The sequence below is a fragment of the Zerene cesonia genome, chromosome 14 (genome assembly GCF_012273895.1).
Source record: "Zerene cesonia ecotype Mississippi chromosome 14, Zerene_cesonia_1.1, whole genome shotgun sequence".
Classification (NCBI taxonomy): domain Eukaryota; kingdom Metazoa; phylum Arthropoda; class Insecta; order Lepidoptera; family Pieridae; genus Zerene; species Zerene cesonia.
The window spans coordinates 6,216,708-6,234,329 of NC_052115.1; the positions used below are offsets into that span (position 1 = coordinate 6,216,708).

General features: G+C 33.7%; 1 protein-coding gene across 4 annotated transcripts; it reads left to right on the forward strand.

The window, feature by feature from the left end:
• Positions 1-574: 574 nt before the first annotated feature.
• LOC119832076 (excitatory amino acid transporter 3) lies at positions 575-16,908 on the forward strand. 4 transcript variants are annotated; one of them, XM_038355679.1, is made up of 9 exons: positions 575-806; positions 7,283-7,563; positions 7,728-7,907; positions 10,494-10,585; positions 11,759-11,942; positions 12,606-12,839; positions 13,462-13,653; positions 14,433-14,567; positions 15,460-16,908. In XM_038355679.1, exons 2-9 carry the CDS (start codon positions 7,298-7,300, stop codon positions 15,620-15,622), a joined length of 1,446 nt encoding a protein of 481 aa, XP_038211607.1. In that variant the 5' UTR covers positions 575-806; positions 7,283-7,297; the 3' UTR covers positions 15,623-16,908. The 4 variants fall into 4 exon arrangements, with proteins under 4 accessions (XP_038211607.1, XP_038211609.1, XP_038211610.1 ...); XM_038355681.1 differs by having other exon boundaries at positions 575-802; XM_038355682.1 differs by having other exon boundaries at positions 775-900.
• The last annotated feature ends 714 nt before the right edge of the window (positions 16,909-17,622 follow it).

The window sequence follows — 17,622 nt, forward strand, 5'->3', positions numbered from 1 at the left end:
TGTGGCTCTTTCACGCAAAAACTACTGAACCGGTTGCAATGAAATTTGTTACGTAGATAGCTGGACAACTGGAATAACATATAGGCAACTTTTTATCCCGATATTCCTACGGGATACGGACTTACGCGGGTGAAACCGCGGGGCGCAGCTAGTAAATAATATTTCTATGAAGAGTTTGTTTGTTTCCACGTGCTTAGGCACTACTGGTCGGATATGAAAAATTATTTCAGTGTTAGATAGTGAATTTAAAAAGGCAGGCTATGACTATATAATATATGACATTGAGTACGACATGCGTGAAAAGGTAGGGCACAGCTAGTGCCTAGTTTTCTATAAAATGGAATCGTATTGTATTTATTTCGATCGAGAATCATGGTAATAAAATTAAAAATACTACATAAAGAGCATCTAATAAAACATTGTCAGTTTCACGAATGTATTTTACATTGAACAGTATTAACTGTACTGCACACTATATATAGAGGTCTCAATCTATCGAGGATGTACACATGTTTTGCAACAAATGATTGCTTAATTGACGCATGTCCGTTACAAGAGTGTGTCGAGAGTCCCATTGATGGCGAGTATCGCAGGATATATCGCAGATCAATCGCAGCTCCCCTCCATGTTACCCCCAGGATCAGGATCAGACAGAATGGCTTCAGTTCACTCCCAACTCTAGGTAGAGGTGCACGCGATCGCTCCAAAAATAGCGCGAAGTAATGCAGTGACATTCAATCAGTGTTTTCACAGTTGACCGGGGAGTGAATAGTTTTGGCACGTGTTCTAGAGAAGATCTGCGGTTAGTAAGTAGATTTTGATTTAAAACAATGAGGGTTAGGCGCGTAGGTCAATTGACACCTGTCGATTGTAGCGATTCATGAATAGACTCGTGTATAGGTAGGTACCAAGTATTTACAGGTACACAGTTGTTTCTATGAATATATAATTGATGAGTTAACTTAAATAAAAACATCTATGTACCTACACGAATATTAAGAATAAACCACGACAACAACACGTGTATAATTTATTGCTATTGTGTATGTATTTTCCATTTTTTTTTTGCCCAATACTTGTTAAATGAATAAAAATTTAGGTATACATATTAATGTGTTTTTCAAATTTTATTTTTAATCTCATAGAAGGTATCTACATCATGAACGTTTCAATGTCACATGTTTAGAACGATTGCGATTAAAAACTGGAACCTACGACAGAAGAATAAAGATACACTTCTCGTATCTTTTCTCAAGTTTTGGATAGTAAAAGGTGTACAAATATATATATATATATTTTTTTTATTATACAGAAATATATTTATTATTAGTCTTGTCCACGTTAACGTTGAAGCGCGCCAAGCGATCGCAACACATACATACTTCTCATTAAATTAAATCTTAATTTGTAACTTAAATCTTCACTGTGTAATTAAAAAAAAAACTATGTGTAAATATATATGTATGATTGTTATCGTTACATTAATACACACTTTAAATAAAAATCTGTGTCAGGTTTTCCAATCCTTCTTAAAAATAGTTATTACCGTAACGTAAATATGCGTATTTTTATAAATGAAGTAAATGCTAAATCTTAGAAGAATTATGAAAGGCGCGAAAGTTCTAAACTTATGACTTTATATTGTAGTTATAAACTGCCTTCCAACCTCACAGAATATATAATTTCTATAAATATTATGTCCATTGTATAAGAAAGTGTGTAAAATAGGACTGTTTTAACCCCGTAGAGGAATTGGTCCATTGGTTCACACAACAGAAAATGACTTTGATATTGATGGAACTAAATATCTCAGCTCATCAACGTATGAAACTAATTCACAAAAAAGTCATAAAGACTTAAACGTCTGTCACAAATGACGTAAAAAGAAAAAAAAAAGTCACGCTTTGATTATAAAAATCATAAATTTGAATAAAGAATGGAGGGTGTATGAATAAAGCCAGCAATAATTAAACGAGGGCATGCCTAAATAAAGGAACAAGTTTTGTTTGTTTTCGAAACGTTTGCGGGCTTTGTATTATACACGTTTTTATTACTTTATCTATATGTTTATATACTAAATCCGACTCTTTTAGACTCAATTTTATCCCATTTTAAACGGACATATTTAATTCAAAGGGTCCTTGACTAAACAACAATTTTGCGTTTATACCTCATTATTCTGATTACAATCACCAGGATTAAACAATTTTCATATGCATATTCCACATAAAACCAAGTGAGTCAATTTAATTGATTTTTATTTACCATTAAAGCATCTTTTAAAGATTATTAAACTCAGAATACTTATTTACTATCCTTTACCATCCAATTTTTTTTGTGAATATTTACTCCATAGTAATTTTTCTTTTTATTTATTCATTATTTTTCTGAAGTCTCCTTATAATTTATGTGTCGTTAAGTGCATCCATCTACATTACACAACCACACTTAATATAGAAATCTTCTACTGCATAACATCTACTTCGGAATAGGATACTCTCAGGAACTACTGGACCGACTTCAAAAATTCTTTCAACGTTAGATTTGACCTAAGTGCTAGAAGCTTAATCCACATCGCCAGCGGCAGTGTTGAGCGTAATCCGTAAGTTCTATTTGGTCGACTTCAATTAATTGTTGTCAACCGACGTCCCAAAACGATGGTGGATCTCAAATCGACCGTATTTTTGGGTTTTCAACCGATTGTCGTGATTCTTTCTGTGTTGAGTGGTTGTCATTTGGAGTAGTACCTTCCCTCTTGGGACGTCGGTAAGCTTTTTTGCAGAAAGGATTTACGCAGTATCTTGGACAGTATCCAGCACTGTATCCAGTGTACCCTTTTTGTAAAATTAGGTTTTAGTTTTAACTCCATTGTACCAGACTCAAAGATTATCTAGAACAATTAAGCTAAATAGTGAGTTAAATATTTCGTCATATACATTCGCTCTATTCAAGAACCAGCACTCCTTATCAATTATTAGCGATCCGCCCCGTCTTTGCATGTGGTGCATATATTGCCTATGACACTCAGTGAAGATGTCTCACTTTACAATTCACAATTCACAATCTCAAATATCAATCAAAATACAAATGTTTTTTTCTTACATGTTACTTTGGATTCATTTTCTACGATTTTTTGAAAATAATAAATATTTTTCAATTACGAAATTTTAATTCAATGTGTTTACATTAGACCAACTAATTAATTAAATTAAGGATGTGTCGTAAAATTTTATTGCTATTAAACTTAAAATATAAATTATTTCCGTATTAAGAAATAATTTATATTTCTTACTATTAAATAAAGATATTTTTTTATAATATCACCTAAGTTTCTCATAAAAAATAGCAAAATGGGTACTCTTCATTCTACCATCATAAGGTATATTATTATTATTTATTATAAGAATTGGAAAAACTTACAATTTTATTTATTTTATTGAATAATCCACAGAAATAAGCTAATACCTATTTATTTCATTACCGTCATTACCCGTATCCAGAATATCAGTGTCTAGAAATTTCCGATCTCTTAGTGCATACCTATTTGCACAGATATTTCTTAATACTTTCAAGTGGGAAACCCGTATTTGCGTGTCACTTTAAATGTTTGAAGGAGCGTGTTCCGAAACAAATCGGAAGTTAAACAATTTGCTATATAAATCTTGGTGACACATATTCTAATTTTCTTGATTGGTTGCTAAGCTATAATAGTTGATTACATTGATGACAAGCTTTCCGGCCGCGGAAATTCATTTTTATTGCCATAATAATTGAAATATTTGATCTATCAGTAAGATTTTTGAAATATCTGGTATTATTCTCAAAATAAACATCACACACCAAGACTCATGCTTTTATTTATATGCGGCTAAACGATTTCACCATTATTTCATAAAAGACTTTTCATAATTATCTCATAGGACACTGCGATAATCGATGATTATTATTTTAATGCAAAAGATAAAGAATAAGGAATGGAATTGGTAATTCTTAACATATTTAGATAAGTGACGGATCAAAGCCATACAGTTGAATGTTTGTCTATAGTGCTATTACATGATTGCTCTCTGAATCATGGCTATTATAAAAACTTTTTAATATTCAAAACAACCGATAGAATCGAAGAACATTAATTTAAATTTCCGTTTAGTAAAAGTCCAATTTAGTAAGAGTCACGTAGAAACTTCGCATATATCAGCGATTATAGTTAGAGTCGCGTTGGCCGGAAGCACTCGTTGTTCAAATTGCATTTGCCATGCTTTATCATCATTTGTTAATCCACTGTTCTAAGTACTCGTGATTTTATAGTTACGTTTTTATTCGCTACTAAGCTCTACTTGTTGTTTTGGCGGCAATTATCTCAATTAATTCGTGTTATCACTATTGCCAAGTAAAGATATCTTAAATATTTATTAATTAAGTTACATTTATCATAGATTGATAGATTGCAGTGGTTTAAACCGACTTCAAAAATGGAGGAGTTTCTCAATTCAACTCTATTATTTTTTTTGTGTTTGTTACCTCATAAGTTTCAATGGGTCGACCGATTTTGCTGATCTTTCTTTATTTGAAATTTAGTGCCTCTCGTGTGGTTTATTCTGTCAATTTGAAAGCGGTTTAGATTTTCGTTAAAAACAATTACAACCATATCACTTAATTTGCAATCTATTCAGATAATCGCCTTGGAAACGCATTCATTTTCCTATCGCTAACTGCTGCTATATCCGACTCAATAGCCACGTGTCCGTCAACTTGATTGTAACAGCTTCTGTTACCAAGTACCAAATAATCCCTTATGTAGGTCGATGAGAACTGTCTGTTGTCGACAAACGGTACAAGTGGCGATTATGAAATAAGTGCTCAAGACTTGACTATCTACCTGAAAAATTAATGGTGCTACGATTTTATTAATGACTTTTTGCTAATATGTTCTATTTTAAAATAGAACAAATAAGCATAAAGTCCGATTCGATCAAATTGAAATTAATATTAACTAAAACATAATAGAATGTCAATGAATAATTTTGGAAATTCCCTATTTTTCCTTGAATATTCCTTCATTTATTTTATATTATATAAATACTTATATGTATCTTCACAATTTCCATATATATATTCATAATAAGGAAGCGATACCGGGCCCTTTGAGTATTACGACACGCCGCTACAATAGCCTGGTTATCATTATAGGTCTATTAGTATTGCCCTATATTTCGGGAGTGACTGGATCGAGTGTACACTTCCAGCCAGGTAGCACTAGATTGGTGTGCGTGTGACCGAGGGGAGCGATCAGTTACACTAAATAAAGATATCCGCGTCGGCATCCGCACGGGGAAGCTCCCACGTGTTGTTTGACGGCTGGTGATTTTTTCTGCAAGATTGCCAATTTGGCAGAGGCTGGTTTTGGCAAGGTTGCACGCATGTGGCAACCCTGGATGATTGGGTCACGGAGAAGTTTGATGACTTTCTTGTAATTTTATTTCATGATAATCATCGCAATTAATTTGTTTTAAGAAATAGTTCCTACTTGATTGTTCGCTATATGTTCTTAGATTTTCATTGAAAGGAAAATTGTAACTCCGCATTACTTTTGAATCCATGCACAATTCGAATGACAAGTACAAAAGATGTACATTTATTTTTTAGAACATAATTCACAAATTATTAATAAAACATTATAATTTGTAATAATTATCTGTACAGATTCTGAAATAAATACATTAGTATTTCTATTATTAATTGCCTCGTAGCGTGCCAATTTAATGTCATAGGAAAATAACAAAATATACCTACCTCACACGTATATAACTACTACCTAATCAAAACTTGAATATTTGAAAACAATATTGTTTTAGGCAAAAATTTAAAGAAGTTAATTTCGAAATTTGTAATTTAGGACCACTGAAGAAGCTCCGTTTTTTCGACGACGTAAACTAGTGGTCTGAGGCATTTTGTCTGGTCTATTACTTTTGTTTCATTTCTGTCATTAGCCAGTAGTATTGCCAGAGCGTAGTCCACGTCGTGACTATAGTCATTGTCAAAATTATAAACACTGTAGTAGCTAGTAGCCAGTTTGCTAGTAGCCCAAGAGGGGATTTTGGGACTTACTCGAGGGTGTCAAATTTTTATAAGAGAATTTAACTTACCTATTGTTAAGTACCTCCAAAAAGGATGAGCAGTTAATATTGGTGGATGGACTCACTGGAGCTGCACCTAATAAAAAAATCGATAATTCTCTAAGGTTACGCTTAAATCGTCAGAATAGCGAAATTTAGACTTCTTATGTTGTAATTAACCCCTCATATCTTTATATGATGTGCTCGAGTCATATTTTTTAAAAAATTTACCCTTTCTTCATAGCCACGAAATTGCCACATGAATCGTAAGAATAATGTATATTTTATTTCAGTGATATGCTAGAAAATTAAAAATATCAAAATCTATCGTACTTGAGCATTTCCATAGCGTCATTTTTTTCTATTCATTAGACTTTAACGTTATAGGACTTTTTTTACTTGTCGTCATCTAATCTCCGAATTTCAGTAGTTTTCTGAGACGCTCGAGTAAAGGCAATAAAACGGGTCATATTTATTTTGTCTGAAAGCACATACTTATTTTTCAAAAAAAAATCACTAAAATGCCGTTGCGTAGAACAAGAAAAGACATAACAAGCTTTTTTGTCTAAAATAAAAAAATACATATAAATGAGATACAATAATGTAATGTTTGTAATGATAAAAAAATGTTTAGAAAAGCAATCCTAGTCTTTTAAATATCCAATAAAACCATTAAGATATGCGAGCCAATTGAGAGACGCCACAACAAAAGTGATTCATCTTAATTAATAGACGATAGAATACAATGTGCATGTCAGGTAACGGGCAGTATTCCAACGACATTGTGTTTAATAATTATTATTGTCCTAGGGTCACCGTTCCATATCATCGTCAGTGACCCACGCTCGACATCTATTGGCCTGTTATTTATTAATTGACGACAAATAAAATGTGATCATTGTCGTGAACTGAATCGAATTTGTATAAAATAATTAATTTAATAAATAGATTTAATTTTTCCACCAATTTAGTAAGTAGTAAGCTACGCTACGCTACTATTTTTGTTTTAGTAAAAACCTTCAAAGGTGTTTTGTAAATTTATAAATCTAGAATTGTATTTTTATTTAAATAGACCGAAGGTAAAAATTATAATATTATTTATTCTACGACTATTTTTATAATAGCAGTTATTGAAATTGATTTAGCATTTATTCGTTTGTTTACAGAAACGGTATCACAAGATGCCGCTCCAAATACGAAGGGAAGGTGTCGTTAGCTTCCTCCGGCAGAATCTCTTAACATTACTGACAGTCATTGGGGTGGTCGCTGGCACGTTTCTAGGATGGGGACTTAGAGCTACAGGGTATGAGTGGACGAGACGAGAGGTTATGTACTTCCAATATCCTGGGGAATTATTTTTGCGGATGCTGAAATGTTTGATCGTGCCGCTTCTAGTTTCGTCCATTGTATCTGCGATTGGATCTTTGGATCTTAGTTTATCTGGAAAGTGAGTATGATGTGCATATTTTTCACGTGGCTCCTTATTACACAAAAGTAGAAATATACGTGTAACATAACGTCTATTATTTTTTTTTTCACAAGATTGACATACTTTTTCGATTTTCTTTTATTTTACGACTTTTTTTAACTTATCAAACTACCTACTTCCAGAGTAGGTCTTCGAGCAATCATCTACTACATGACGACGACGGTGTGCGCAGTCATGCTTGGTATAGCCCTTGTCACTACTATTAAGCCAGGCAAATCATCTGAAGCGTTTCAACAGCCTAACGCGACGAAAATCATTACCAAAGACACCCTGACAGCAGACACGCTACTCGATTTAATACGGTATGTATAAAAAACGACTTGTCGTAAGATAGTGAAACTCTCAGTATATAATGAAAGGAGATAATAATGAATTGTACATTATACAATTCTTTTATTCACAAAAAGTACGTGACGGCGTCATCATTACTAAAAGCTGAGTGCCATCTATGTTTTTTCATAATTTTAAACGAAGATAAAATGTAATTGCGTACATAATCCTATCCTGTATACAGCTCAATTGGACAGATGAAATTTCAGCCTCAATTTATAGCTAAGTAGATATGAATCGTCATTACTCATCGGCTTAACTAAAGTGCTTGTAATATCAGCATTCAGATTCATTCATAAATATACATTACGATGCTACTACCTATTTTCTTATATAAGTATCTGGTAAAAGTCGATTCAGTAGCTTATTTTAGTTACGGTTGGTTTGGACGTGGCGTGAATGTGGCGATTCGCTGATTTCGCTGAGAGTTTTGAGAGTTTCGCTGACGAATTAATAATTCTGAATTTGTGCTTGTTGTGAATTGCTTATTGCAAACATAAATGAAAAAAAGCGGCGGACGTACAACTATAGTTCTGTTTAATACCATATTATCCATATAAACGAAATGTTCCAAAAACCAAAATGAATAAGTAATGAACAAGTGAAACAAGTATAAATTTATAAGAAAACCTCATCCAATGAGCCTCTACCTCAGTCAAAGTGCGAAAACAATAATAATTGTCAATTTATGATAGTGAGAATTGGCGCATCGTAGTACCCTTTCGTCAGTCTTCATCATCTATTTATATTGTGTTCTATTTATTAAGATAGGGCTGAACAAATTTAAAGTGATGACATGATATTATATTTAAATGAATTTTCCGTTTTTATTTTGAAGTGGAATAGTTGTTAATCATTATAGTGGTGGCTCGGTGGTTATGACTTAAAGCCAAAATGGGGGTTCGAGACCCGGGCGAGCGTGCAAGAAATAAATAGATTTTTCAAATTATCTACACATTATTCAAATCATTGTACAAAACGGTGATGGAAAGCATCGTGAGGAAACCGGCGTGTCAAAGAATCAATTGTTCGATGACATGTGACATCTGCCAACCCGCAATTGGTCAGCGTGATGGAATATGGCCAGAACTAGAAAATAAGAAGCCCGCGGGCCCTGCAGTGGGAACATTTATGGGCTGATGATTCTTTTGAGTAATCGATGGTTTTTGTTTACTTAGAAGCCCTGTACATATATTGCTATGTTAGTAAAATTAGGTAACTTCTGTAAATTAAATTTAAATTTAAACTTGGATTTGAATTTAAACTAAACCATATCTTTCATCGGCTTAAATTGTAAATGTTTTTTTTTTTCTTATTTCTGTTGATTATTATTATTATCTTATTTTATGTTACTTTTAATCATAAATTGTAATATGAAATTACAAATATTATGTATTTGAAATTAAGGGAAGTCACTGTCTTCTGAGATACAGGTAATAACCTAGTTCAGAAGGCAGAGCATCACTGTGTATGTAATATTTGTACTTGGTAATAAATAAATAAAATAAAAATAAAATAAATATATTATTACGAGGTGTCATCGTGTCGTGAAGATAACGCCATTATAAAGTATCAAGATGTTATTGTTGGATTGTAAATAACTTAGATATCCAACCTGTAACACTGGCGATCTCATCAATCAAACAAAAGAGTGTCAGTTTATTGTATTAGCAAGCTGTCAGGTGGCTACAAGTTAAGATTAGATGTAAGGGGGACCTGTTGAGGTGTTGACTAGTCTATTGTCCTTATCCTTTACCCCTTAAAAGCCGGTAGCGCAGTCAGGGGAGGCACTACCTATGCGTATTGTCGTGGGCGGTGGTGATTCTATGTTTTTCTACATTTTATCAAAAAAACATATAGGTTGGTAGAAATATATTCTGACAGCAAATAATGCTGTTAGAATATATTTCTACCAACCTATATACCCGGTCTACATTGATCCAGTCCAGCGATACATTATTGTGCAAATTAGCTTGATTGAAAAAAAAAACTGAACATCAAAAATATGTTGACTTCGCACGCAAAAACCACCACCAGTCTTGGACATTCCACTATATCAAATAAATTGTCAAATGACTTATGTGTATCTTATTCATATGCTATTCAATTTATCAAGGTTATTATATACAGATAGTTCTTAGAAGTTACTCGTAAGTCGTAGGTACAATAACAAGGGAAGCGACCTAGTCCATTCATCATGTCCGAGCATCTTCTAATCCGTTTAAAAGATTTGTCCTTCGCGCTCTTTTGTTTAGGCGATGATTGGTCTATAGCTGTGATTCCAAGCACAATTTCATACATTTTTAATAGAGGTTTAAAGATAAGCCCAAGTGAAAGGGTAAAGGAAAGATAGATGGACTGGAAAGGATCATGCTTACTTGTAAAATTTCATTAACCTTGTTTAATCTGATTTAAACATTTTTATTCGATATTCGACAGCAGTTTTTCAGCAGCAGACAGAAAACAGCAAACATTATCGTTTCGTTTCGGTTCATTTATTTTAAGATTTTTGCCCGATATGCACTGCTATATAAACATTATTATTAAACTCATTTCAGAAACGTTTTTCCTGAAAACATCGTGCAAGCGACCATTGCTTCATATCGGACAAGGCTCACTTACGATGTCAACGATACAAAAGCTATAAAAGGTAAGTGCGTAATACGTATGTAACATTTATTGAATTATGTAATTGAGAATGAATTATTAGACTTAAATTAAAAATAAAAATTATAATTTGCAATAAATTCGCACCAGTCTAAGAACACCAAATTCATAAAATTGTATGTATCATATTACTTATAAATATAATATAAAAATAAGTCGGGTTTTCCTTCCTGACGCTATAACTCCAGAACGCACCAACCGATTTCCACGGTTTTGCATTCGTTGGAAAGGTCTTGGGCGTCGTGAGGTTTATAGCAAAGAAAATTCCGGAAAAATTTCAACAGAAAAGCGGGAAAAACGAAGCCATCTGGTGGCGAAACGGAGTTCGCCGAGTTTGCTAGTAAATATATAATTAAATGTGCGAGTCGAGCACGCTTCGGCATGAATTGAGCCAGTTTGCACCGGGGAAGTAGCACACCCCCACGGAAGATTAGTGTGAAATAGTAGAATGCGAATGTTACTGTTCTTCATTTATTAAGTGGGGAAGGGGAGCCCTGAATCCTTTTCCGAACCCTGCCCAGACCTTTCTTTTATACATTTCTGTAATCTTTATGTCTTTCCATTTTAAGCCCGTAATGCATTGGTAGATGTAAGGTCCTTTGCAAATGTTCACGGGCTGAGGTAACGTTTACCATTAGGCGATCCATTTCCGACGTTGACATAATAAAAGTAACTAGTTACACGTGAATTTGAGTTATCTTTTAAAGTATATATCGCATTATATTATACAATTTGGTACACTTACACAGTACGTTACATGAATGCTGAAGGGAAATTATAGGTGAAGTGAGTCGTTATGTTCTTTGCCTTAAGTCGACAATTTGTTTTATACCTTATATGGGTTAAGGTATGTGAACGCACTTTTTGTCTATGTATGTATTTATGTAACTATGATATTATTTATTACTACTGAAATGAGAATATTAAAATTTCAAAGGCGTATGTAATACGATCATAATTACTTGTACATTTAAAAAAACAGAAGGTTCATATTATTACCTTCATTCCATACAAAGATCTAAACCTTTGGCACAAATAATTTTATATAAAAATACTATCCTCTTCAGTTATCTATAAGGCTGTAATGGCCACCTGTGATATATTTTTTTTTAATTTCCTACGCATAAATTTACCTTAGTTTTGTTCTAACTTGCAGGTCACCTAGAAACATACAAGATAGAAGGCGACTATCAAAAGGGCAGCAACGTGCTGGGGTTGGTGTGTTTTAGCATTGTTCTGGGAATCACTCTGGGCAAAATGGGAGAGCAGAGTCGACCGCTGCAAAATTTCTTCCACGCGCTTTCTGAAGCTATGATGATCATCACTGGATGGGTTATTTGGTAACATCATCTCATTAGATACGTTTTTTGTTGTTTCCCCGAGCGAAGTATATTCTTCATTATTAGTACTTTTAGCATTTTTTTTTTTGCGTTTTTATCATTATTAGCCAGTATTTTCTATGTATTCATAAAATATTTAAATACATATTAAGCTCTTTGTTTTAGGTCATATACGTTCATTGTTAAGTAAATCATCTCTTTTCTGTATTTTTAAGTTTTTGTTATGGACTAATGTTGTGAGAACTAAATAAAGATGATTTTTATTATTATTATTATTATTAATCATCAGAGTTACTGACATTGGGTAGAGTTATAACTTATTAGCTGCGCCCCGCGGTTTCACCCGCGTAAGTCCGTATCCCGTAAGAATATCGGGATAAAAAGTTGCTTATATGTTATTCCAGTTGCCCAGCTATCTACGTACCAAATTTCATTGCAATCGGTTCAACAGTTTTTGCGTGAAAGAGCAACAAACACCCACGCATCCTTACAAACTTTCGCATTATGTAGTATCCATATTTAGTAGGAAGTAGGAAGAATGATCTTAATCTCTTATCTTTTAAGATACAAGCTAAAAATTTTATTCATTTTTTATCATAGACTTCCAATTTCATTTTAGCGTACACTAATTGCAAGAATAGTAATAAATCAAACCTTTTACAGGCTATCTCCTCTCGGTGTATTTTTCCTAGTGACAGCGAAAATTATGGAAATTGATTCGTTTTCGGAGCTGGTTGGAAGGCTCGGCTTGTACTTTATGACAGTACTATTGGGTTTGTTCCTCCACGGCTTCGGCACTTTGAGCATTTTGTTCGTGATAGCGACCAAGAAGCTCCCCTGCCGGTATATCGCTAAGATGGGACAAGTTATGGCCACCGCGTTTGGTACTGCTTCTAGGTAAGTTTAAGGATTTTTTTTTGAGAAATCATACATGTTTTTTATGTAAAGTGAAAAGTTTTTCATGAAATTAAGTGCTCTTAATCTTAATCTTTGTAAGATACTTCTTACTTTAAGAACATAAACTGTATAGTGTAAATGATAATGATATTTGGATAATTCTTGTATTTTCTTTCAATCTACTATTTTATATACGTTCCATTGAATAATCGCTTTTGTTCCTAAATAGCTAACCTAACCTATCCATCGCTTTATTAACTCTTACCAATTTGAATCTATTTTCTCGTCCCACCAATAATATTTCACCGTAGTGCTTTTTACCGTGGTTGCCTGAAAAGGCCACCCAATAAGTTGTATTCTCTTTCTAAATACTTACTACTTAATACTTTTTAAATAACTGATTTTGTTCTGTACTTTTTAAATAACTGTAATTGTTTGTGTCTAGATTGGAAGGCGTCGGTCGTCTCTAGCACAGGCTTATTCCTAGTTGAGGCGACCGTCGTGTTTGATTTGTGTTGAATCTATATATTTTTGCTAAATAAACGATTTTTATTTATTTCTTTATTTACTATAAGTTTGTCTGTGTGACCGATTGTTTAAATAAACAAGAACCATATTCCAGTTCAGCAACAATGCCAATAACGATAGGATGTTGCGATGAAATGGGGCTAGATCCTCGGATCACTCGCTTCGTGATCCCCATCGGGGCCACGATCAACATGGACGGTACGGCGCTGTATGAAGCGGTTGCTGCTATATTTATCGCCCAGCTGCGGAAGGTTGAGATGTCCTTTGGGAAAATTGTTGCTGTCAGGTAACAAAGTCGGTTTTTCAGTATTATAGACTCAGTACATATAACTATTTAGTACCAATTTGGGTTCATTGATCAATACACTTGAAATAAGTCATAGTTGATTAATACACATTCTTGTGAACATGACCAGCTCAAATAATGTTAATTAAATGTATTTGATAATTTTTTTTTGTCGAGCGTTCTTGACGATTTTCTTTATTGCAATCAAGTAAAAATTCTACTACTTAATAAGCTCAAACATTTAATAAATCCCAAAATAGAGGTAGGATTCCATAATTTTCCATATTATCTACTGAAGCGATTTGCATGACATTTGTACTTTAGACCCGAGAAAGGACATAAGATAGTTTTCAGCCCAGAAATCTCTTGGAAACGGGAAATATGCGGGTTTTTACTTTGACGCGTCGGTGCTGCCGATAAGTGGCGGATAGTTTTCACTTCTATCACTAATCTCTATGACTGCTCTTTCAACCGAATTCCAAAAAGGAGGAAGTTGTCAATTCGACTGTATTTTATTATGTTAGTTACCTCATAATTTTTACTTGGTGAAGTAATTTTTATGATTTATTTGAAAGTTGCCTTCCATAAGGTAACAAAAATATTTGATCTATCTCTGATAATTCGAAGCTGGTATTTTTATTTACACCAAATAGAACTAACTATCATTACAGGATATTATCCTATTCGAGAGAGTTCATTTATAATTTTTTTTCCATTTTTAACCAATCAATGTATAATGTATGAGTAATCAAGGTATCAATGTGTCCCCCGTCTTCCAGTGTAACAGCGACAGCAGCCAGTATAGGCGCGGCGGGCATCCCGCAAGCGGGGCTGGTTACCATGGTGATGGTGCTGGATACAGTTAACCTGCCCGCTGAGGATGTCTCCATTATCCTTGCGGTTGATTGGCTGCTGTGAGTTTTTGGGCTAGATTTTTTTTGGGTCTAGACTTAAGGCCGTAATAAGTAAGCAATTTTTTTGCGAGGTGATGCGACTTGTTGCGGAGTTGCTGTCAAGGTCGCTGGCAACACTGTATGTTGTAGTTAGTCACGCATATTGGAATGTCTGGCTTAATGGTCTCGTAACCAAACCATTAAATCTTGATAAAATTTAAGATTCGTCCAAAACGCGTCCACATTTCAACACACTTCCAGAAACATCGTTGATCAACTATTGCGCAACAAATATTTCATAAATGAGCTTTAAGACTTTTTGGGCTTAAAACGGGAAGGCGTATATACTTGGCGGGATATTTTCATTACCTACTTTATAATTGCTGGTGAAGGGTCTACAATGCGTGAGTTAAATAAAGGTTCATCTTTTTAACGACTTGTCTATGGAGGGAGTTTAGATTGTCTATAGTCCTATTACAGGAATACTTCTTTTTCTTGTCTATGAGGCCACGCTACGTAATGCGTACGTTAACTACGTAGGAATTTTCATCGACATTGTATGCTGCAGGTTTTTGGATATACCGGGTTAAAGAAAGTAAATAAATCTCGAGTATTTTTTTAACATTAATATTATAAAGAGGAAGAATTTGATTTTTTGTTTGTTTGTTTGTTTCTTTGTAAATGATAAACTCAAAAATAACTGGACCGATTTTAAAATTCTTTCACCATTAGAAAGCTACAACTTCGCTGAGTGACATAGGCTATTATGTACCACGAGCGAAGCGGGGGCGAACTGCTAGACACTTAATTATATAATAATAAAAATGAGCCTGATTGTAAATTAAGTAAATTACTTACAAAACTTCCGCAATTGATAATTACTATACTTTTCTAATTCACTTCCTCATTTCAGCGATCGATTCAGAACCACAATTAACGTAGTGTGCGACGCGTTGGGTGCGATCATTGTAACTTCTCTATCCCAAGCTGATATAGACAAAACTCGCGCCGTTCAAAACAACGATAGAGAAGGCCCAGCGCATGAACTCAGCGATCTAGAAAAGGGCGAACATTGAAACGTTATAACGCTAATAACGAACAGCGTTATAACGTCAATAATCGTTACCGTTACCGTTACCGGTATCGTTGTCGGTGTTCGATGTTCAAGTAACGCTTATTGTAAGAACAATTTAGTGTGAGTAATTGTAGCCATGTTGTGATTAATTTATTGTGTTACTCCATTGTATGTCATTTGTTGGATGTTTTATATCATATTTGTTGGACGTTCCGTTACAGTTGAAAAATGTATTAAGTAGTTTGGAGTTTAGATTTTTGCATAAACGAAATTCGGTGTTAGTACTTTTACAAACAAAATTCAATGTACGTAGATTATGAGCTTAAAGTTATACGTGTTCTCGATGTGCCAAAACACTTACCAATGATTTTATAATAAAGTAGCAGTTTTTAAAATCTCTCACCACAAGAATATTTAGGCAAAATTGTAGATGAACAATATATAAAATAAAACTACTTTTGGAAACCGTTATTCGAAAACATGCTACGAATTTTATGATAATAAGACACATCGATAGAAAACATCTTATTATATTAGTACAACAGTAGGTACTTTTTTAACTGTATGTTTCAATACTATTTACCTGACTATATCTAGATATTCCAATATTTTCTATATGTACATTGAAATCATCAACTATTGTATGGTTGTATCTAATTGTGCGCCTGTAAAGTACATTACCTATATCAAAAATAGATTATATAAGTAACTTGTATAATAGTTATGTGCCATAATATTAGATGTAAATTAGAATTTAGTCACCCATAAAATTCTTGCATTCCAAATGATATTTGTTATTTATATACACTATCGTTTTGAACGAAAATTAATATAATTGAGTTGTCGCATATCGAAAAGAAATGTGAATAAAGGTTAAGTATCTTTTGAAGGTTAAATAACATAGTTATTTGAATTGTTTACTCAAAGTTTACGAAAAGTATTATTTGTCCGTAGTATAAACATTACAATATAAAAGGTGTTAGAAGTAGAATGTCTATTTATGGTAACAATTACCAATTTTTAAACAATACGGCCGTTTGTGGTGTTTAAATTAATTAATGTGTTCATCATTTAACTCAGTATTGGTTTTAATTATGTATAATGAAACAGTTCTCTAGTCTATTGTTTTCGATAGCTTGTGTTGAATGTAGATAAATAGATATTCTCTATGGTCTATGAGGTCTATGGTCTAATTAGTATGAACAAGTTCAGTTTCAAGATTTATGTGAGGACAAAAACTTTAATTATATTATATTTAAATAATTTAATAATAAATACCTTATTGCAATAAAGGGTTTCTTTTATTTTTGTTTAACTATGTATATAGGACTTTTATAGTAACATATCAGTTATAATGATGGTTCTGCGTAAGACCTCGGACATCTGCCTCCACTGCTAAAATAATAAGGAAACTGTCGAAGTTTAAAAAAAAAAAATAAACGGCACGAGGCATCTGTTTCTCGCCTTGCACGTGGAATATAGTCCGAGTCCTAATAAGAGGCATGCAATGGGAATAAGTATGGACTGGTGGTGATTAATATCAGATAACTGTATCATTTATTGTGGGAGTCGAGCACGCTTCGGCACGAATTGGGCCAGCTCGCACCGGGGAATTACCACACCCCCACAGAAAACCGGCGTGAAATAGTGGCATGCTACTGTGTTTCGTACGGTGAGTGGGGGAGCCGGAGGCCCATTTCCTTTTCCTCACCCGTCCATTCCTTCTTTCCAGTCGTTAATCCTTTCCTTTTCCCTTACCCCATAAAAGCGGGCAGCGCATTCACAGAGGTACTACCTTTGCGAATATTTATGGGCGGTGGTGATCGCTTACCATCAGGCGAACCACCAGCTCAGCTGCCCGCTATGACATAAAAAAAAGATCTAATATCATAATAATAAAGTAATTAATTACGTGAGTGTTTGAAATATTTCAGTTATCGTAAAAGGGAAGCCATATAGAGAATAAATAAATAAAAAACTCGTTATTAATAAAGTAACAAC